The sequence below is a fragment of the Pyxicephalus adspersus genome, chromosome 1 (genome assembly GCF_032062135.1).
Source record: "Pyxicephalus adspersus chromosome 1, UCB_Pads_2.0, whole genome shotgun sequence".
NCBI classification, from domain to species: domain Eukaryota; kingdom Metazoa; phylum Chordata; class Amphibia; order Anura; family Pyxicephalidae; genus Pyxicephalus; species Pyxicephalus adspersus.
This window is the reverse complement of record NC_092858.1, coordinates 135,554,782-135,577,775: the sequence shown is the minus strand read 5'-3', so window position 1 is coordinate 135,577,775 and position 22,994 is coordinate 135,554,782. Positions and strand designations below refer to the sequence as shown.

The 22,994-nt window shown below is 38.0% G+C and overlaps 1 protein-coding gene and 1 long non-coding RNA gene across 3 annotated transcripts in view; one reads left to right on the top strand and one right to left on the bottom strand.

Annotated features, from left to right (window-relative positions):
• Window positions 1-14,632: 14,632 nt before the first annotated feature.
• LOC140341949 (uncharacterized) lies at window positions 14,633-21,659 on the bottom strand. Of its 2 annotated transcripts, XR_011922964.1 has the most exons (4): window positions 21,528-21,659; window positions 21,198-21,290; window positions 15,205-15,432; window positions 14,633-14,769 (listed from the first exon to the last, which is right to left on the bottom strand). It is a non-coding gene; the product is annotated as an uncharacterized lncRNA (long non-coding RNA). The 2 variants fall into 2 exon arrangements; XR_011922961.1 differs by lacking the exon at window positions 21,528-21,659 and having other exon boundaries at window positions 21,198-21,463.
• Window positions 21,660-21,765: 106 nt separating this feature from the next.
• Window positions 21,766-22,994, top strand: part of PDK3 (pyruvate dehydrogenase kinase 3) — a 40,889-nt gene continuing 39,660 nt past the window's right edge. The window contains exon 1 of the mRNA XM_072427905.1: window positions 21,766-22,103. Coding sequence (XP_072284006.1) covers window positions 21,998-22,103 — 106 coding nt within the window. The 5' untranslated portion in view covers window positions 21,766-21,997. The remainder of the gene's footprint in view (window positions 22,104-22,994) is intronic.

Below are 22,994 nucleotides of genomic sequence, written 5' to 3'. Positions count from 1 at the left end.
TTAAAAATAAGTTACAGTTATTGGTAATTAAATAGATACTGTTTTTTTTACACCTACTAATTAAAGTCTGTAATGGAAATTTAACTTAAAAAGTCATGTTCATTTTTTTTATATTTGCAACTATCAATAAAACAACACCTGGTAATTCTGCTGAGTATTAATGTTAATGGGGTGTGACCATGACAGCCTGAGCTCATAGAAAAGAGGAAATTTCAGATTCAATGTTTTATAAATGTAATATTTTCTGCTTTTTACCAGAAAATGTTTTAAGGAATGTCAGATTCACTGTTTTATAAGTAGACCCTCGGGTGTCAATCAAGCAGGAAATGAAGCAGTGACCTATGGCCACGTTTGTTTTAGGGCTAGTATAGGACAAGAATCTGACTTGTGCTCGTCCGATGTCGTTCATGGAGCCATCCTGGCAGATCCACGAATGACGATAGATCGTAATACAAGTTAAGGTGAGAGAGTGCGAGGGTGCAGCTCGCACGTTCTCCCCCCTCCCCTCTCTATAGAGCAGAATGGCGCTGTATGTAGAACGCTCATTCAGTCTTTTGTCGTTCGTAAAAGATCCTTTCCAAAGAAAAAAAGTCTAACCTGTGTACATAGCCTATGTTGGAACTCAGAGAACAATGCTCGGGCACTGAGTGTGTTATGCTTCATGATTGTGATCACATTCTATATACTATATATACATTTGCATTATATTATGATCATAAAGGAACTGGTCAGAAACCCAAGTAGCTGCAAATGGTGTAATAAACTGGAAAAACCCATCATCTGGGTTTTGGTTCGTTCTTTCAATATAAGTAACCCTGGTAGTGGATACAGCTGATCTCACACTCTACATTGCCCGACAGGAAAGCACAACCTGATGATCTCTCTGATTATGTCAAATAAAACGTTTGCCATATTTAGGCTGACATAGAAAACAAATTATTTCAGCATAAGATTGCTGCCTTAATGTGCACGTCCATCCTATTTAATTAATAGTACTTAACAAATTTAGAAGCTTTCCTTTTAATATTTATGATCAATCTAATTTATTTGAAATATGGTAAAAGGAATTCTGAAACTTTTTATGGTTTTAGGTTTTAGTATTTTTGTTATAAGTGGAACACCCTGCTCATCATGTAATACATGTTTATTTGTCATATATATATACACTGTGTTCTGAAATTTCAATAGAGATTTTTTTTATTATAATTATTGATCAATTGATCATTTTAACACAATATAAACATATTTAAGCAAGACGTCAGTTACAAAAATGGTGTACTTGGCCAGAATTTAGTTTTAAATTAGTTTTAAATGTAAAGTACTAAGGAAATGCTAAACCAAACATATCCAAAACAAATCTCATTGCTCCTTCTTTAACTTGAATACAACATCATTATTAAACAAGTTATTTATAATTTAGTAAAGTCTGACTACTTTGTCTTTGTGTAGTATAAGAGTCTACCACCAGATGGCAGTACAGACTGGTTTTAGGATCATCCATCATTATCCTGAGATAGGTGACTTGGGTCTTTTGGTGAAAAAAAAAGCAATAAAGATATTTGTACTGGTCATTTGGCTGTATTGTTTATATGGTATAATGAGAAAAAGTCCTATTTATTGTTACAAGTGAAATAAAAAGAAAGATGAAATCTAAAATGTTTGCAAAAGTTCTTAAGGTTTTGGCTACTGGGAGAGTTACTGGTACAGAACCATCTCCATTTTAATAATAATCAGAGAACCGTAATAAAAGTTTGTAATTGTTGTTGGTATTTCTCAACAGTAATGATTACATATGCTTCTAACCCTTATTAAATAGCATATTGACCCTGACAAGGACATACCTCCCAACTTTTGGAGATAAGGAAGTGGGCCACTTTTTAGCTTTAAAATAGTTAAAACCTTGTGTCCCAAAGGTTTCTCACAAATACATGATTAGGGGATCTAGGATTCATGTTATGTACAAAACCAACAGTTTTTGTACATAAGTCCCAATAAAGTTTGATTTGGGTCGTGGAGGTCAGAGGTTTATAGAGCAGAGTGGGATAATCGTGGAATCCTAGGTGCATTTTTTCCTGTTGAATAGACATCACCAATTAGTAAGTTATATAGAGATGTGGATGGTTCTTGGCTTTGTGACAGCCTGCTGCTGGGTGAAAGTGTGACTAATGAAAGCACTAAACAGGTACATGTGCTGTTTGTTTTGGGCAGCTTGATACCCAGGTACTGGTGAATAAGTGTCGCAGACAAGCAAATGTTTATGCTTGCTTTATTTTTTGAACTTGCATCAAAATGCCCTCCTGCATAAGTGCATGCCAGCAAAGTAATGGGCATATGTAACGTATGTAATAATTACCACTCATAGAAATCACAGTAATCCATCTGGCAACATCTTTATCTGGTTTTCTCTTTAGTATCATGGGTCATCAGTGTTTAGGCATAATACAGGGTCATGCAAATCTTGGTGAGTGTGCAATTTTTGTGTTCCCAAATATCTAATATAAATCATCCTGCATTTCTCACCTCCACCACCAGCTGGAGACTCTCACATACAATAGTACAGTGTAGTAATCTGATCACTGCAGGAGGGAGAGGAGACTGGTGAAATTCATTTTCTTGACTGCAGCACACCAATGACATCACTGGTTTATTACAAAAAGTACAGTTTATTTATAAATATTGTTTTTGAACAGTCAGCAATGTTATTGCATGTTTCAGTTCACTGCATTGACCATGCTGTGTGACAGTAATAACTGGCCAGACAGAATTATAGATATTTTAGTTGGTAAAATATGGATTTCAATAGTAAATATATTTTACTTTCTGTCAAACTTGAACTACACTAGGGGTTGTGTTTACGCAGCACATTACTATATATTATGGCATGCTGATGTAGGAGAGCCTATTCATTATTGGAAGTAAACCAAAACTTAAAACGTGCAAAAAAAATATATTAAATACACGTTTGGCTTGATTTAAGAAAGCTCTCCAAGGCTGGAGAAGATGCACTTTCTTTTGCGAACCTTGGTGATCCAGCACACCTGGAATAAATATGGTCAAGAACTGAAAACATTTGCTGACAACAAATAGAAAAAATCCATTCAAGGTTGTCGGGATCACCAGATTCACTGATGAAAGTGTACTCTTCCCCGCCTTGGAGAGCTTTCATAAATCAGGCGCATTGCGTGAAAGGCACTGCAGTAACATGTAGTTAAACAGGTGTTACTGCTGTGCAATAGTTTTAATCAGTTCCTAATAAATTTAAAAAATCAGGAAAAGAAAACGAAAAATGAAACGTATGCAATTTATTTCTCATAAATACATAATCATGTACCCAAGGTTACTTCTAGGGTGCTGTTTTTTAAGTTTTCAGAATGGACACTAAAATACTAAATATAATTTATTTCTCATAAATACATAATCATGTACCCAAGGTTACTTCTAGGGTGCTGTTTTTTAAGTTTTCAGAATGGACACTAAAATACTAAATATACAATGTACTAAATATATATATTTTTGGATTTATTAGTTTTATTTTGTGTTAAAGGCAAAAAAAAATCAACCATATCCAAAAAATTACTTTCCTGTCCCATAGTGACTCCTACGGTAGTTCTTTCTTAGACAAAAAACAAGCAGTAATATTTAGGAGGGCATATTAAAAAAGATTCAGTTAGTTATGTTAATGCAGAATTCAAACATAAATGGTTTCAAATATAAGAGGTAAGCTCATAATAGAGAAGGGAAGTACCAAAGTACCAGTGGCTTTTAGTATCTGAAAGGGTGTCTTTCTTCATAGTTAATACATGTAGTACAGTACTGATCTTCCCTATTTCCATTTGTTGTATGTACACATGGATATTCCAAGAACAATACCTTGGATGAGACGCTGACAGCTGTGAAAGGTCAAAGAACATTTGTATTGTTTGATGTCCATGTTTTTACACTGACCTCCACTCTACTGAAAGTCATCACCAGTGGAACAATACTTACATACCTTTGCTATAATATTTTGCTCTGGCAATTCTTTATGATCCTAACAAGTCAATGTGAGGTACACAGTACCAAACCTAAATAATCTAAATATGCCTAATCAGTCTAAATAAATTACCAGATCTCTATAATATTGAAACAACATACAATCAGTGTTTAAAGAATTACTGTAGCCAAAGTCCAAGTTCCTCCAGTCTCCTTGTGATGAAAACAAAATGCATTTAAATATTTTAATTGTGTTTTTAGCATGTTCTGCTGTGGATCGTTATGTTTCAGGCTGCTATTTTAGCTTTTGATGCAGAAAACTCTGAATATGTTCATCATAGGCACCTTGTTGATAGAAAACATGTAAAAGCACTAAGTAACACATTTAGTGTATATGTAGACTCCCTTAACATGACCCTATGACATAACACTCTTTCAGGTGACCCCTTAAACCTGAATGTATGAGCCTATGCAAGTTGTATGTCATTTTACCATGCAATTCTGCCAGTAACACACTTCCATTACAAGGTGGCAACACTAACTCTCCATAATGTATCTATACAAGAGAAGAGTTGTCACCCTAGGCTACTCTCCTGATCTGAACTACAAAGATTCCTTCATATCTTCATCTTTAAATTTTTAGTTTACATGAAAGATAGCATTGTTGTGAGTCACAAGGACATTGCATTTCTAACCAGATCAACAGGTATTTTCTAAATTTGCAGAAAATGTAGTTGCCTAAGAAATAACAACCAATATAACTGCCACATGTAAAATTTGATAAGCTACAATGTGTATCATTTTAGCTCTTGGTCCTCTTTAAGCAATAAACTTACATCAGTACCTTTTCTGAAACATTATGAAGAGCCGTCTATTAGTTAGTTATTCTTGAGCACGCTTCTTTTTCATTCTCAGTGTCACCTGCCCTTACGATACTTTTTAATCAGCCCCCTAACAGGCTGCCATTCTAATAGGGGCATGCAGTTGTCACGAAGTCCCTTGTAGCAAGATTATTTAATTTAATCACCATGTCAGAGCTCAGATAGAGAAAGATAGGTTACCACTTTTTGCATCCAGACAATAGCTCCAAATCCCCATGAAGCCTAATTTCCTTTCACAAAGAAAGTTTTCCTAGTTTTTAAGGTTGTGGCCAAGAATCCACAGCTGAACATGATGGAAAACCTGTTTTCTCAGCCATCAATTGAAGCACACATACATTGGGCATGCTAATCACCATGTTTAAAAGGTCACAGAACTCGGCAGCACCAGGGAACACTGGGGTTTTCCTTGATAAGCACTCAATTATTTCCTACTCAGATTGGTGGTGCTTTGAATTACCCTAATGGAGCATTAAGTGAACACAACAAGAATCTCAGCAGATAGACTCTGATATATGGCTGATTGTTGCTTCAGCTGATTGGTACTTTCTAAATCCAATCATTCTGTTTTAGAGAACTTGAAAAAAGTACAAGTCACATGTTAATTCACCAAAGTGTTTATTCTTCTCTACTAAATGTCACTAAAATCATGTCTTTGTTGACTTTCTAGAAAAAAAATCAATCCTCTTTCTTTTGCAGTTAATTGTTTTCGTACTCCCTGCAAATAGCAATGTAATTGGCTCATTATTTTATATTTTCTACTCTTGACATGATCTCCAGGAGGCAGGAATATTGAACCCGCCTACCAACAGCAGGAGCAGGATCCATGCTATCAAAACTGCATTTCTTCTCTTGATTAATTCCCATATTATTTTAAAATGAAAAATCTGTACCAAGCTGGTATTATATTCCACACACAGATGGCAGTTAAACATGGTGTTTAGAACCTATATCAAGTTGTATTGCTAAACCATATGGTATCAGTGACATGCTCCTAAATCTTGAATATATAGACATTAGAGGGTTATTTTCTGATAACAACTGTTGTCACATTTGGGTAGTAATGGACATTGTGTTTAAAGCAGAATGCAATGTAAGGTATCGTATTCATGGCATATGTGCAATTCAATTTCTAAAAATGTCATGACTGTTTTAGGTGAACATGTTTTCAGGTACTAATACCACGTGTTATCCCAGGGAGCATGCTGAAAATTAATGTAAAGCACCTAAATTATATTCTGTTATTAACCCTTTCTTCAACATAACTCCTAACCAAAAGGTTTTACTACAAATTACAGAGCCCAATAGCGAAATTGTTACGCCTCAGTTCTTACTTGACATTGACCATTCCCCGTGTGGGGTTTTGTACACATCAATGCACTCTTGTAATGACCTATATTGTACACCTTTCAACAGGGCCCATAATACTAGTGTTTAGCAGCTGTGGCCCATGGTATTATCACTTATTTGTTTGTCTCCTTTTAGAAAGAAATAGCTAAAGTCACAAAATCGACTTTGTGGAGTGACAAATAAGTGACGCTGGACTATAATGAATTATAGGAGTTTCTTTGGTGATAAGTATTGAGTTCTGTGCTAAAGCTGTTACGGTTTACTTACTCTCCAATATGTAGTCAGCTGGAACTAATCTGGCTCAAGCAGGTGAATAAATACGTGGCATAGTAGTCCAATCTCCCAACCTCAGTCAGCTTTCGGTAAGGTCTATGTGGGTGAGTTTTTAACTTAGCTTTTAGTAACTTTTTTCTACCCTGAGTCACACTCGGGGTTACTACTAGGTTACTGCTAGGGAGGTTAAAAACCTAAACCTTAACAAAATAAACCTGACTTCCAACACATCAGTCTGGTGATAATGCTATCACTTACAAAATGTCTATCTAAGTGAGAAAAGGTTTTACTGCATCCTAATCTTATAGGTGATGTAAAACCTTCCCTAAAATCAGTAGATGTCAACTAAAAATGACACAAACAACCCAACTAGACTCAACCTACCATTTAAAGAAGTTCTCAATTCATGTGTGTTGATTCATTGTGTAGTTCCACAGGTCTGATAGTCATTACAAACTTCCATAGTTTGCAGGAATATCAGGCAAAAATATATTATACAACAATCTACATAGTTCATAGCCATGTTACCAACTGTCCCTCAGATGAGATCACATTCGAATGTCTCTAACAAAAGCTAGAGCATATTTTAGGGAAGCCAATTAACCAACCACTATGGGGAAGAATCGCACACAAACTTCATGCATATACAGTCCCGGCCAACAGTTAAAAATCACCCTGTCATCTAATATTTTTCTTTTTTTGTCATAAAAGGGATTTCAAGGGGCAAATGTATGCTCCATTTTAGGCTTTCTGATTGATTTCTGATTGATGAATGCTTTCTGATTGGTAAGGAGTGGATCTGGCCTTCAACATCTGCTTTTAGTTAAACATTTTGAAGTCCATTTAGTGAAAGACATCTACATTTACATATATATTAAAACATTTACTTACCAGCCAACAGTAACTAAAGAGTACACTTTTAAGCCATCCAATCCCATGGACATGTGATATAACCTTCCAGATTCCAGTTTTTTCTAGATATCAGTACAAATAACCCTGCCAGTATCTGAATGATTCAAACGATTAAATAAAGTTTGTGGCATGCATGCGCAGGCTCAACAGTCAAGGTTATGCACCTATACATTGACACAAGAATGACAATGGAGGCTACTAAAATATACACCGATTGAATTACAGTTACACTTTAAAATCAAAATACAAGCAAATTTGCATTAGAATTTTAATTTTTGGTCTAATAATGTCAGTTTATTCACATGTAAAAAGAAACTAAAATAGCTAAAATACTTGCAACATATTGCTGCTACCTGCAACATTTTTCCTGTCAAAACTAGAGTTTCACTTTAGATATTCCATTTACCATAAAACAGTATAGAGGGTTACAGGATATCCTAGCAATCACTATATAATATTACATGGCAGTATAAAGCCATAATCCCAGCAATTTAACAGCAGCAAGTCAGTTAATTCCTAGTAATTTAACAGCAACATCCCGGCAAAAATGCAGCAACATCCTGTAATAATCCCAGGAATTTGCCAGCAACATCCCAGCATAATCCCAGCAATTTAACACAACCATCCTAACATAATTACAGCAATTCACCAGCAAACCTTTATCATCATACGCACACTTCACAGTACTAAAATGGAATCTGAAATCCAATATAAGCACAAAGAATGGAAAAATAAAAAATGACCATGGGAACTGAACTCAGATAAATTCTCAATGGATAAACTCCATTGAGAGTTCGCCCGTAGTTCCCACGCTCCCCGGGCTGCACTTAACAACCTAGGGAGCGTGGGAACCTGCACCCTGGTTTTCAATGGAATTTGAGAAATGGGTTAGCAGAAATTTTGTGGACCCATCAGAAGCCCAGAGAAATTTTTGTGACAATGTCAGGGGCATTCTGGCTCATCCCAAGTGTCCAGGTCATGCAAGCAGAGATCTGAACACCCAAAGAAAACCCTCAGCTCAATATTTAGGTTGCACATTCTTTCCTTGCGCACTACTGAAGAACATCTATAATCATAAAAGGACAACTAGTTATTCACAATGAGATGAAAATACAGACAATACTTTGCCCAATATTCATTTATAGCGCACTTCATTTAGTTTAACATCATACTAGTTAGGAGGTGAGCTTAAAAATAGATAGAAACACTAGTTAAGTAACATGTAAGTGATGTGTATGAAACAATTATTGCCATTTACTATCTTGGTGTTTAAGCTTCTTTTCATCCTTTATTGCATCTCAATGCTGTTGATCATCTTGAGTCAAATTTCACAGGTACTGGTTGTCTATACGGATGGACTCTGGTGCCTGCTTGGCATTTCTCTAAGAATATTTCCTCATGGTGACAACTAGTGTTGGTCGAATAGCTCACTATTCGATTCGACAGCTATTCGGCCGAATATAGCAAAAACATAAATAGAACCACTGCTGCATATGGTACTACAAGCTTATTTCAATGCTATTACTAAAGTCATTGCATTCATCAGTTGATCATTCCAGATCCTTCAGCCTCTGAATATTTTCTGTGATAGGGTGATAACTGTAATGGCAGTTTCCTAATAGGGATGAGTGAGCGAGATTTTTAACTTTGATCTTGCGGCGAATCAGGCCTTTCTCGCTTACCAAACATGTAAGTGAGAATGACCTTGTAATTCGCCATGAGGTCGTGTTCTCGCCGAACTAACGAGGGAAAAAGCAGGGGGGTGGTAACGTCGAGAAATTTCAGGAGGAATCACGGCTGGGAGACAATCATTTGCTCTCAGGATGCTCAGCAAGGCCCAGCAGCCAATCAGGAGAGATCAGAGCACAGGCATATATATTTACAGTGAAGGAGGGTGGGGTTAGTCACTCCATAATATGTTCTGTGTAGAGGATAGACGCAGGGAGAGACATGTAGTGTGACAGGGACAGTGTAGGAGCCCCTTAGTTCATTGTTAGCTGCAAAGTTCAGTGTTTTATAGGACATTTACTTTTACATGAGCTACTAGCTAGTCAGTTTTGTTAAATTGTCAGCAGTCAGCACATTTAGTGTAAGTTATATAGTGTGTATTACACTCTTAGGAGCTGTTCACTGACTGCACATGCCATGAAGGTACAACTGTGGTTGCGGCTACTTGTGTCACGCATAGCTAATCAGTTTTGTTAAATTGTCAGCAGACAGCACATTTAGTGTAATCAATATTGTGTATTAGTGAAGACACTGTTAGTCATCTTTCTTTCACACTGTACATTCACTAAAGCAAAATAAAATCAATTTCAGTTCCTATTTACCAAAGAAGGCCGTTTGGTACAGTTAAATTTCTGGCCTACTGTAAAATAAATACCGATATTTTAGTGTTTGATACCTGTTCCTATTTACCAAAGAAGACCGTTTGGTACAGTGAAATTTCTGTCCTGATTTAAAATACTGTGCTTAATTTTCCCCACATATAAACGTTCTAATAAAAAAACAAAAACAAATAAACTCTAGCCAAAACCTTCTGAAGTATTTAGGCAGACATACAACTGTATCATTATTGCAGTAGTTCTCTTCCTTTCAAATGGTAATTATTTGTTATAAATCCTACCAGTAAGCTGATACATGAGAGAACCAAATATTATATTGTTCTGTGGTTCTCAAAACAAAGAGGACAAAAAGTGTGTATGTGCTAAGGCGTCTCCTAGCATCAATCTTATTTTAGGAATGACCCATTTAGAGATCATGGCTTTGTTTTCTCTTATCTCACAAGGAATCCATCGCTGGTAACATCATATTCTTTTAAAGGCTTTTCTCTTCTCTTTTGCTGTAGGACACAAAACTGCTGAAGTTCTTTAGAAAGCTCAGAGCATAAGTTCTCAGTCACAGCTAAAGCATCTGCTTTTGCTAGGCGAGGAGCATTAAGATAGCTGTCAACTATGTACAACAACAATGTCAACAATGTAAAGTCAGCGAGCATGCCATCCAACATAGTTTGACACAAATCTAGGAGGTGCGATATTTCCAGAGCCAACATTTTCAGCAAAGCAGCAGACAATGGACTGTCGGAACACATATTAGGATTTTGCTCCATCAATGTTTGTTTGATATTCAAGAAATGTACTTGTGCAGACAGCATATTTAGATACACAGGCAAACATTCCATCACAGTAGATAATCGATGAGGAAGAAAACCACCAGTCTCCATGGAAAACAAGTACACATAACCCACCTGTGTATCAAAAACATTATTCAAAAACACACTATATTGGTGGGACAAAATATCTTCTAGCCAACGACAGTCGTGGGTGACCTTTAGGATGCCTTTGTCTTCAAGCACCACTTGGAGACCATTTTTAAAGACCCCTGGTCCCATGATGAGGATGTAAGAGAGGTAAACATTATTTCTTGTCCCCACCTGCAGCCAACACCCATAGCGACATATGTTCAGGCCAGAAGCTCCCAAGCTCAAGACTTTGGTGCTGGAGATGGAGAATCTTTCTTCTATTGTCTCTCTTTCAACCTCTTGAGTCTTCTACTGGTTCCACGTTTAGAACGTTTTGCCCAAGAAACATCCTTGCTCCTCGCACAGCTTTACCAGTCTTTAAATCCTTGACTTTATTCAGGAGAACAGTGTGATCTGCAAGAACACCAAGTAAAACTCCTTGAAATTTTTCATTAATGGTTGTAATTTTGAGAGTCTTCCCAATAATACCCCTCAGAAAATATTCTCCAGAAGTGGACTCCATATAGAAATGGTAATGAAATTAATGCAAATAAATGTCAGCCTTCTGCAGATTCTGCTGTGTGAGTTTGGTGGGATTCCAAATATCGGGGAGCCCCAATACAGATATTTTATACCAGGTGTTTGATACCTGTTCCTTTTTATCAATGAAGACCGTTTGGTACAGTGAAATTTCTGTCCTACTATAAAATAAATACAGATATTTTAGTGTTTAATACCTGTTCCTATTTACCAAAGAAGACCCTTTGGTACAGGTATATTTTTGACGATGGACTACACCCAGCTCTAGATGACAGTTACCAATGCGGTCCACGCTCCGTCTCAGGGCCCGCCGCCTCCTGCTGCTGCTGCCTGTCAGTGCTCTATTCACAAACATTGTTTTACACACTTCTGGGTGGCATTGACGATGCACTACACCCAGCTCACCATGACACAAATGCGGTCTTCCTGGCGATAGCTGACGAGGCCCCACACTGCTACTGCTCTCGCTGACCCACGCTCCGACTCTGGTTCTCCATCCTTTTGCCTAATGTCACCGGACTACTTGTCCACAACTTTATGGGTGGCATTCCTAACACGTTATCCAGATCATGATGCCAGCTAGCAATGCGGTCACCTGCTGATCTGACAGCAGAGACTGCTGCTAGTGGGTTCAGTTCACACGTAGCACCACCCTTTCCCAATGTCCTAATGTTTATGCTGCCTTCTGTACGCTGTCTATCATGCAAAACTCCTATTTGCCTGCTGTTACTTTACCTACCATTTTCTAAAAAAACCACAAGGTCTTTTGGAACTTATTATCCCTTGTTACACTGTTCTCCTACATCTACCTAGCAAATTTGGTGGTTCTAACATGTATAAGGGCTTTGCTATTAATGTGTAAAGTTGGTCCATTGACTTTAATGGAATTCGCTAAATCGGTTCGTCGAAATTTTGCGGACCCATCGGAAGTTTGAGCAAATTTTCGCGAGACTGTCAGAGGCCTTCTCGCTCATCCTATTTCCTAATGCAGAAATTGTGTTGTTACCCTGTTTTTTCTAGAGAACTTCAGAAAGCACAGAACACAGTTTGCTTCTTTGTGTCTCCCCAGGTCTACACAACCTGAACTGCCCAGCCGTTGTAGGTGGCACATAATTTCTGGCATTTGGCATGCCACTGTTAGGCCAAAAGGTGGGATCTGTAAAGGCACCTAGGGCTCCTTGCATTGTAAAAAGAATAAAAATAACAAGAATAAGAAGTGACAAACTGCAGCTTCCCAATGCCCACAGATCTGACCCTACACACAAGAAAGAAAATTATGTCAAATGACCACTGAAAGAAATAAATATACTGTATTATAATAAAGCTAATTTTCCATTGCAATACATTAACTGAATGACTGCACATCATCCATGACTGTAAACAGCTGGTTTTACATGGAAAATAGTGAAGTGTCAAACCCACCACCTCCCAAAGAAAATCAATGGTGGTGGTTCAGTAGTCTTTTGCCACCTAGTGTAAAATTTTAAAACATTTTTTTTAAGAACCAGCAGAGCAATGTGGCAGCCAATTGTCTGACCTATTGTCGTGGTCAAACAACACCACTTTGGCACTTTTTACTGTGACCTAACAACAACAATGCGGGCTTACTATTACTGAGCAGTTAGAAATGGTATAATGATAAAACTGCAAGTTGCTAGAGTACAAAACTGTATTGTATTTTGATTAGGTAAGCTGGCACTTCCTTGGCTTTTCCAGTTGTCAATAACTTTCAATGGCTAGAAAAATTATTACTGTTGTTTTACAATGTTGATCCTACTCAAAACTGCCGGAGTACAACCCTGCATTATAACTTGGGCTAGTTTTCACTGTCTTGCTGTGTGTCAGTTTTACTTTTCTTGTGGTCAATGGCTTTCAATGGATAGAAAACCAATGAAAGCCATTGCTTGAAAAGAGTTAATAATTCACTGTTTTTTTTACCTTTGATGGGGGTAACCTAAATTATTTATTGGGTTACTTTGCTAATTGTACATCTGGATTGACTGAATAGAGTGAATATTACGCTGGTTAATGAAGCATGTAGCAACAGAGTTGACAAAGTGTGAAGCTGTTTAAGCACCTAGACTTTGGTGGCTCTGTAGGTATCTAGCCTCTATCCATGAGACTAAAACCCAAGTTATAAGAAGCTTGGCGTTCCCCCTATCAATTCATCGATTAAGCACATTATCACAGATAAGGTTTCAAAACTGATACAGACAGGCCTAACCAAACTGCAGGTCCTCAGTACGAATGAATGTCATAGCTCCCCACAAGCAATGATAGATTTTACTGATAGATGCACCAGGTCACAGCCCTGTGGAACCCGCCAAAAGTCATGACACTCAGGAAACAAGTGTAGTCAGAAAAAAGCAGGAGTTGGTAGCCACAGGGACAGTGGTAAGGGAAATGTAAATGGTCACAGGATTATCAGGGATCATAGAATAATAGAGGCATGTGAGTCAATGAACCACAAATATATACCAGAACACAAAAAAACATGGTATGCAATGTGCCAGTTGAGCATAGTATGTGCAAACTGCAGAAGAAGAGGGCAGCATAGTGAGGAAGATGCAGTGAGAATGTGCCAATAAAATCAGATAAGACTGAAATAAAAATGACATAATGACATAGCGTTTCAAATATAATATCAACATGAAGGTGCTAAAAATCAGAGCCAAGAAGTCAACTATTTGGATCTGTTTAGCAGCGAGATATGAGGTTTATAAGAGAAGGTGAGCGTAAAAATATTCAACAGGTGATCAAAACAATGGCCAAATTCCAGTATTTGCAAAGTTCCCAGTAAGAATTAGAAGCACAGAGTAAGGTAAATTGGAACAAGGTACCTAAATGCTAATGGATTGATGGTGACAAATGCAGGGGTCCAGCATTGACTCCATATGGTCAGCCTGCCAAGTCAGATGTAGTTTTGGGAGAATCAAATCAAGGACAATGTCATCAGACGACTCCATTCACCAACATGCAGTTTTTTGGCTTCCGGTTAATGTTTGTCTTAAGCTTAGTCTACATGGACTGTTTCCCCAGCGTTTAACCTGAGGCTTTTAAAGCCCATGTTTGAAGTCCCCATGCTTTCCAATAAGCTAATCTACACCAGGATGTTTCCTTCAGGCACGTTTATGAGCTTTATCTTAAACATTGCTTGCAACGTTTAAAAATTTAAAACACAGGGTAAACGCAGGAAAACGCTAAAAAACGGGAAACGTTTGCAAACGCTCCCATTAAACTCAATGGAGTCTTTTAGAAGCGTTTTTAGGCTTTTTATGAAAGCTTCTATTGAAAACAATAGGGGCTTTTATAAGCGTTTTTTTAAGACTTTGGAATCTGGAAGCCCTCTTTAATAAGGAGACTCCAAGATATCCACCACCCCACCCTGGGGAATGAGTACAGGGGTACATAAAACCCTAAAATTTCCCTGAAAGGGTTAAAATATGTGTAAAAAATTGGACTAGGCTTTAAAGTTAAATTATTTTATAAAATGTGTGTGTAACCAAACTTTTTTTTTTACAGGTTATCCCAATGACAGGATCATTCCCAGATGAACTCCACCAACGTGAAACTTGCTTGTGTGTCTGCCATCACAGCTTCTCACTAAAAGAAAAAAACAGTTTTAAGAATCACAGAGACCTGATATTTGCACAGTTACATACTAAGATATGAGGCTGTCATATGCCCCCACACTCATTATTCTATTTCATCTGGAAGGGGGCAAAGTCTGGAACTTTTCAGCACCCCCTCGCAATAGTATGAGTGTAATAAAGTTTGAAACACAAAATCATGTCAAAATAATAAATTAAATAAATTAAAAAAAATAAATTTAATAATAAACTTTGGCATAATTTTGTATTTCAAACTATTATACTCATACTATTATATTATACTGGAAAATACATTTTCATGAAAAACAACATAATGCTTTTACACATATAAATTCAGTGTATTGCATTCAATACAGTTATTTTGTATTGAATGCAATACAAAAGAATTTGAAATTCCAACCACACCCATATCGACGGCTGCACGCACCAACGTCACCACAAACTCCTCGGGAACATCAGCGCAGTTGCCGGGGGACAGATCCAAGGAAGAGGACACGGCCAGAGGAGGTTATCGGACGGGCAGGACACTGGAGAATGCCCAGGAGGTTAATTGTCATTTGCCACTTGGCTGCCCAATCAAACAGTTCATCCAGGTCTGCTTGTAGATTATAGACATCCTGTATGTACTTAATTCCATTACATAGTTTGGTGTCATCTGCAAACACAGAAATGATACTTTTAATCCTAATCTCTTTATCATTTATAAAGATGTTAAACAGTTAAGGTTCCAATACTGAACCCTGGGGTACACTACCAAAACCCTTAGACTATTCAGAGTATGAATATCCCTACTCTCTGGATGCGGTATTTAAGCCAGTTTTCTATCCATTTACAGATTTACTTTTCTAAACCTATTGACCCTAGCTTGCATATTAATCATCTGTGAGGTACTGTGTCAAATGCTTTAGCGAAGTCCAAGTGCACTAAATCAACTGCTATTCCACTGTCTACATGTTTACTTACTTCCTAATAAAAACAGAGTAAACTTGTTTAACAACTTCGGTCTTTCTTGAAGCCATACTGACGATCAATATTTTCTAGCAGAAACTCCTTCATGTGGTTTTTTATCAAACTCTCTAGGACCTTTCAAAATATGGACGTTAAATTGACCGGTCTGTAGTTACCTGTCAATGCTCTTTTTTTGAAGATAGGGACCACAGCAGCCTTATGCCAATCCATTGATACCATGCCAGTGACTAAATAGTCTGCACAAATTAGAAATAATGGCTTTAAAATAACTGAGCTCAGCTCTTTGAGGACATGTGGATGTAATCCATTGGGTGCTGGTGCTTTGTCAACCTTTATTTTACCAAACTGGTTTTCAATCATATCAATTTTGAGCCATTGTGACTCATTTAGGGCAGTGACATTGCTATTATGAATTTAGACTTGAGCTCTGCCATTTTCCTTTGTGTACACAGAGCTAAGAAAAAGTGTTTAGTAAATACGCCTTTTTTTTTTTATCCCCAGTTGCCAACCCAGAGACATCCTTTAACACTGTTATTCGTCCCTCCCCTCAGGCACGTTGCTTTGGCCTCACCTTCAATTCTGCCCTCTCATTTACCCCTCATATTCAGAACATTTCCAGGTCCTGTCACTTTCACCTGCACAACATCTTCAAAATCCGCCCCTACTACTAACTTCCTCACTCATAACCTTATCACACGCATGGCTCCAAGACTTTACAAGAGCTCCCCCGACTCTCTGAAATGGTCTTCCTTCTATTGTGTGGTATTTCCCTCACCTCCTAGATTGTAAGCTCTTCGGGGCAAGGTCCTCTCCTCCTCCTGTGTCATTGTTTGTATCTGTCTGAAATATGTTGGTGCTGTTTATTAATATTAACATAAATTTGTTGTTATAATAGGTGCATAGGTGCTGCATAGTAGCAGATTTCTTGTCCTGTATGGTTAACGTAATTCTTTGTATTTTTTCTAATTATATTGTACCAATTGTATGCATAGGAGCTAATATTTCTTTTTAAATCTGTTACTCCGGTTTCCTCCCACATTCCAAAAACATGGCTTCCCCCCAAATTTGACCTTGGATTGTTTTAAAAACATAAAGTTATGGTAAGGACATTAGATTGTGAGCTCCTTTGAGGGACAGTTAGTGCTATGACAACGGACTTTGTAACACGCTGTGTAATATGTCGGCACTATATGAATACTGTGTAATTCCAATAGTAATAATCTGTATGTTTATACAGTGTCACTAATCTTAATCTGTTTGCTTGATTTAATTTACCCCTGTACATTTTGCAGTTAGGGTAATGAGCTGCTATTTTACTGGTCTGCCTGATAACAATAGGGCTTATTGCCAATGTTATTAATATAAAAAGATCATATTTTTTCTGAGAAATGGATGACAACCCTATTTGTAGTGTGAAAGGCATCCCTTAATGTAAAGGAAAATTGCATTCATATACTGAACCTACATGTGGGAATGTGTAGTCCCACCTGGCCAGCTAAGTTAATTAAAGATCAGAATCAAGAAGAGTTCAGTGACACCTGTCTTGGCACTCCATCCATCTGATCCTGGCCAGGCCCCTCTGTCAAATTTTAGAACCGATTGTGGCCCCTGAGTCAAAAAGTTTGCCCAGCCCTGGTCTAAACACAGACTTTCCCTATATTAACTAATCTTCACAGTTTTGAATCTCGTCGGCCATGATGGGGCAAAGCCAACGTATTTTTTATTTCTTGTAAATGGTAAAATGTTTTCTTTTGACATGGACATCACAAACCTGGCAATGGCTTATTTCTATACTCACTATAACAACAATCAGAAGAAAACCTTTTTTCTATTCTCAGATTCCAAAGTCATGAACATTTATCACCTTTTTACCAAATCAGTTTAAAGTAAAAGAACAAAGTAAAAACTTCGGTAACTCCCTACAACCAATCAGAAATCATGCTTTTCAGTTAGCTGATATCAGTTATCTGATGCTATAGGCTCATGACTATGGTATGCCAGAGCCCCTTGTACTCCTTTTGCCTCCCATCCCCTCCACCCACATTACCTTGTCAATAACGACACCTGCAGTGTGGTATAAAACTTGGCCTTACGAACATTTTATTCATTTAACATAATATTAACCATAACTTACAACATTTTCATGTTACTACATATAAATTTGAACATATATATTTGAACAGGCCCTGACAACCACCAATCAGGTTACCAACACACACCTTCCAGCACATTGCCCTCAAGGACCTCAAACCGCAACAAACATTCTTTAACCCACCACCACCCAATTGCCTTAAGATTTGGGCAGGAGGGTGGGAATCCCTAAATTCTCCTCAAATCCCTAAATTCCTATGTCTCCCTAAATATAGTTAAATGTAATAATTTAAACTATCGGTTCTGTTCATCCCGAATGACAGGTTTGCATTCAAAAGTGTAATTTAATCTTCCACAAAGGTGCATTGAAGGGATAACTTCCTTCTTTCAGATGGATTCCATATTCATTTTTTTATCCCACATAATAGAGAACCAACAGCAGAGCCTGTTTTCAGTCCTTTTGTGGTTGCAGCAATTACTAGGATCTTGCTGGAAAAATGTCAAAAGGGGAGTTCATACAACATAAAAGAAACCAGTTTATGTTTTAGCTTGTCAGAAATATACCACTACCACTAGTATATCACTTAACACAATGTTTAAAATATCTGGCTACCTCTGCTTCTTTGCTGGGATAGGAGAGTTGCAATATATTAAAAAAAATACGGACTAGAAATTTACTACCAATTATGGAATATGCCAGAAGACCCGACATATCTGGGAGTATTTATGGGCGAAATGCTGCTTCCAAAATCCCTCTCTTTTAAAAATAAATGCGTTCATTCTACATTTGTTCTTAAACCTTGTACTGCTATGAGCCATCAGTAAAGCTGTTTTACATAATATTAGAACATTAGAGCATATGATAGATGGGTGACACACATCTCCCGAGAGCATTCTCTCTCCTAACAGCATGTGGGCTGACTCTTGGGAATAAAGGCAGTAGCACTGTTTTGCTTGGAATTAAATCATTAATTACATGCGGAATAAAACAGAGATGGTAATAGATGAAGTTGTCTACTCCAGCAGGTAGGGCTGACAATGGTGGTTGGTATTTCAGTGCAGAAAAGGGACAATTATGTTACCCAAGCGGAAAGGTGAACAGATATTTTTCTGTACTTGTGGTCTTATAGGGGTAAAACATGGGGACTTGAAATGTTGTAGAGATACACAGTGTTTGTACTAGAATTGTCTGCTGAACTTTGGTATAGTGTATCCATTAAGCTGAACATCTTTAATGGCTACATGAGCAACTCCCAGTGACACAACTGAGGCAAAGCACTGGGTTTCTGTAGAACAGCCAGTGTATATGGCATCTTTACTCCTTGCAGACCAGATGGCCTTATTCTCCACAGATTTTATATATTAGTGCCCAACACTTCTCTGAAAGAGCAAACACAATGTAAAAGTCATACCAGGGCATATATTAGACAATATTGAAACTCTATGAGCAATGCTAGTAGAAAATAAAGGATCTAAAGTAGGAAATAATGTTGATGATCATTTATCCTGAATGTCTGCATAGGCCATCACATGGAGCATAATCCAATACAATACAATCTGGCTAAAGTCTTTTCTGTACCGCCATTAGAGATCACCCACATATGTGGATAGGTTCTCAGCATTGAAGGTTGATTTGTGACCATCTTCTTGTTCCTTAAAAATGGTAAGAGATTACACAAAACTAGTGTACAGTAGTCAAATGTTACATGATTGTATCCAGCAGGAGATTAGAAGGTTCACTCAGGATGGGGGTGTTCTTTGGTATGGTGCTCCCACGTGGTAGTAAATGCCATTTCTACCATTGCCCATTCAATGTATGACTTTTTTTGTGATTGAAGAATTAATTTAAGATTACTATATCAAGTTTCTCCAGATAACAGTCTATGCAATCTCAGACACTCTGATTCTCTTGTGTTCCTCTAGAACATTTCCAAGGAATACAGAGATTGTCCCAACATTTCTGAAAATCTTTCGGTGTGTGGCAATGGAAGATGTTTGACAAATCCAAATATATTATAGAACTTGAAGATAATTAAAAAATGGTTCTTCATATCTTCTTTTGCTTTAAATGCAGATATGTGACATATTAGGGCTATGAACCTAAAGTTGTTTGATATAATAAAGGTGCCATGTAATGGAAGATCCCTCTAGGACCTTGGACCTGATTTATTTTATCTCTATAAGCCCAGAGAACATAGACTATTGTAGGTGAACCTGGGTGATCCAGCAATCCAATGCCAGACACTGATCAAAAACTATGAATATTTTGGGTCTCTGTATTTAGGCCAAATTAAAGAAAGTAATTTAGTGAAAATATTTGGAAGAGTGTTAGCTGTGCAATAAACTGTATATTTATACAGGTATATACTTTTTATATGAAATTTTCAGGATATCAGTCTGGAGCTACCTTTTACAGAATTATTTATGCAGGTAGGCGCACACACAAGTAAACAGGAATGTCCTACTGGCTGGAGTAAGGTTTTTCTATAATAGGTATATTAGGGACCTTGGTGAGTGTTATTTTGCAATAAACCAATGCCTGGCTTTGGAGGCCCTTGGTTAAGAGAAAATGCTTTGCCCAGACACCAATCCCCCAATCTGTCTCGTAGTTTAATCTATAATCAAGCCCTTGCTCAGCCTCCTGAGTCCTAGTTGTGCTATATTTCAGAGCAGGTAGAAAGCAAAAAAATCAAGAAATTTGGTATGAAGAGATATGGTGCATTATTTCTAAAAAACAAACTGCTGATTAGTCATTAGACTACAACAAGCACTGAAAAAATGCTAATGGAATTTAATCCCTGGGTTGATTTGTCCATTCCTAAATCTATTAATCTTTATAGTGACTGCCAAGAACCTCTACTTTTTCCCCCATTTATTTCCCAAATTGAACTACATGGTTGAAATATTACTTACTGGATGGACAATTTAAAATATTTTGTACAAGCCTAAATTAGTAAAAATTGGTCAAACACCACAGACCTGATTTATGAAAGCTCTTCAAGGCTGGAAAGGATACACTTTCATCAGTGAAGTGAAGTGATTCAGCAAACCTGGAATTGCTCTGGTCCAGGATTCAAAACATTTGATTGCAAATAGCAGGTGCCTTTTTAATAAATTAATTCCAGGTTTTCTGAATCACCCAGCTTCACTGATGAAAATGCATTCTCTTCATCCTTGGAGGCAGAAAAAATGGAGGTGACCAGTAAGGGATTGTGGATAGGCAAGTGCTGCAGGGTTTAGTTCTGTTTATGGTGGGTTCAGACCTACCACACCGCAGCACTAAAGAACCAGCATCTACAAATTTGACACATGGCGTCAGTGAGCACTGCTATTCATTCCCTATGGGGCTGTCACAGGTACCTGGAGAGGCTGCAAGTCCTGGAGGTAGCTTCTCCAAGAGGGAGCTCAGTTTGATAGAAGACTTCATGGAGAGCACACAGCCACCTGCACACCCTGAAAGAGAAATACACAGAAGTACAGAAAGTACTTAAATAAGTATGAAAACACCTTGTGAATGTGTCAGTGTGTGTGAATGTGTTAGTGATAGTGTGTCAGTGGGATTGTCAGTGTGAATGTGTTAGTGTGTGTCTCTGCTGTAGTCAGCCTGCCCTGTCACAACAACTTCTGCATTTTCATACAGGCGGCTCTCTGTAATGACGTCACGGCTCACGCTCTTCATCCATGCCTTACCTGTCTGCAATCAAGTTCTAATTCATCTTTCTCCACCAATCAAATTACTGAAGGGGCGGAGATAGAGCTCCTAGGTCGATATGCTCAGCCACTCCCACGGTCTCCTGCTCGTGGACGCGCCTGGTCTCCGGTGTAGGAATGTAAGTGTGGACGTGCTGTGCACGAGAACGCGCGGGTCAAGGGGGCGTGTCCAGGCCTCGGCTGCCAGTGCTGAGTAGGAGGTGTTTTCGGAGCATTGGCTGTTTCCTTCCTTTTATCTGCGATCAGCATTGTTTACTTTCAGCACTGGACACCGGTATTCTGGCCTGAGGCGGTATCATCAGTGCCAGGCTGGACAGCACCTGCAGCATCCTATTTATTCTCCTTCTACATGTACAGGTCTATAGGTGAATACATGGACAAAGCCTAATCTGCTCATTAGAGATTACCTGCCACTGGTCACCTACCTGTAGGAGACCTACCTGTGCATCATGAGGTTGTGCAGGTACTTGCTGAAAAACACCATCCCCAATCAGATTGAGTACTACTCCAAGTTCTCCCCTTCGCCTCTCTCCATCAAACAGTTCCTGGATTTTGGTGAGTTGGTGTACATGTGTATCTGCTTATGTCATTCTGTACAGGGATACTATGGTTGGGTCATGTGATCTGTGATATACATGGGCCTTTGGTTGGAGTATGCTCAGAAATCTCATTGTGTCCCTGTTGTGCCCTGTTCATCATGGACTGGTTGTATTGCATTCCAAAGCTAGACATTGCAGTGTGCAATACATCACAATATGTTTATTCTTTGCTATTTGTGCTGTTTATTGTGATGTTGGGTTTTTGTTGGTCTCCTTTCCCTGACATTTTGGGAGTTTTTGATTAAGAAGAATAAGTTTCTGAACAAAGCAATGGTGATGAGCAGCAATCATAGCTGTCTGAAAAGAATGATTTCTGATTGGTTGCTGTCGTTTTCACTTTGCTTTCATTCTTTAAACTGATAGTGTGATCATGCTCACGACCTTGGAATATAATAGTGGGAAAAAAAGTTTGTTCTGATTCTTCTTATAGTGAGTATTGAAATAAGCCAGGACTAAGTTTGTGATGTCCATGAAAACATTTTAACATTTAAAAAAAAAAAAAAGTTGGCTTTGCCCCATAATGAGCAACGAGATTCAGAACTATGACGATCTGGGGTAAATCTGTGGGTAGACCCTCTGACTTATGACTGATGAATAAGGAAAGGAAGTTGTCTTTTCCCTAAAATGACCGATTAGTTTCATAGCTGCGGAAATGAGGAGAATGAACATCTAAATCTAGCTGATATGGGTAATATCTGGGAGAAGACCCTCTGACTTCTGACTGATGTATAGTGTAATGTTGGGCAGCCTGGAAATAAGGGTTACGGTGCAGAAATAGGAAGTCACAGCCCAATGTATAACCTAGAGAAAAAGTTCAAAGGGGTGAGATTGGCCAGTCTTTATTCAG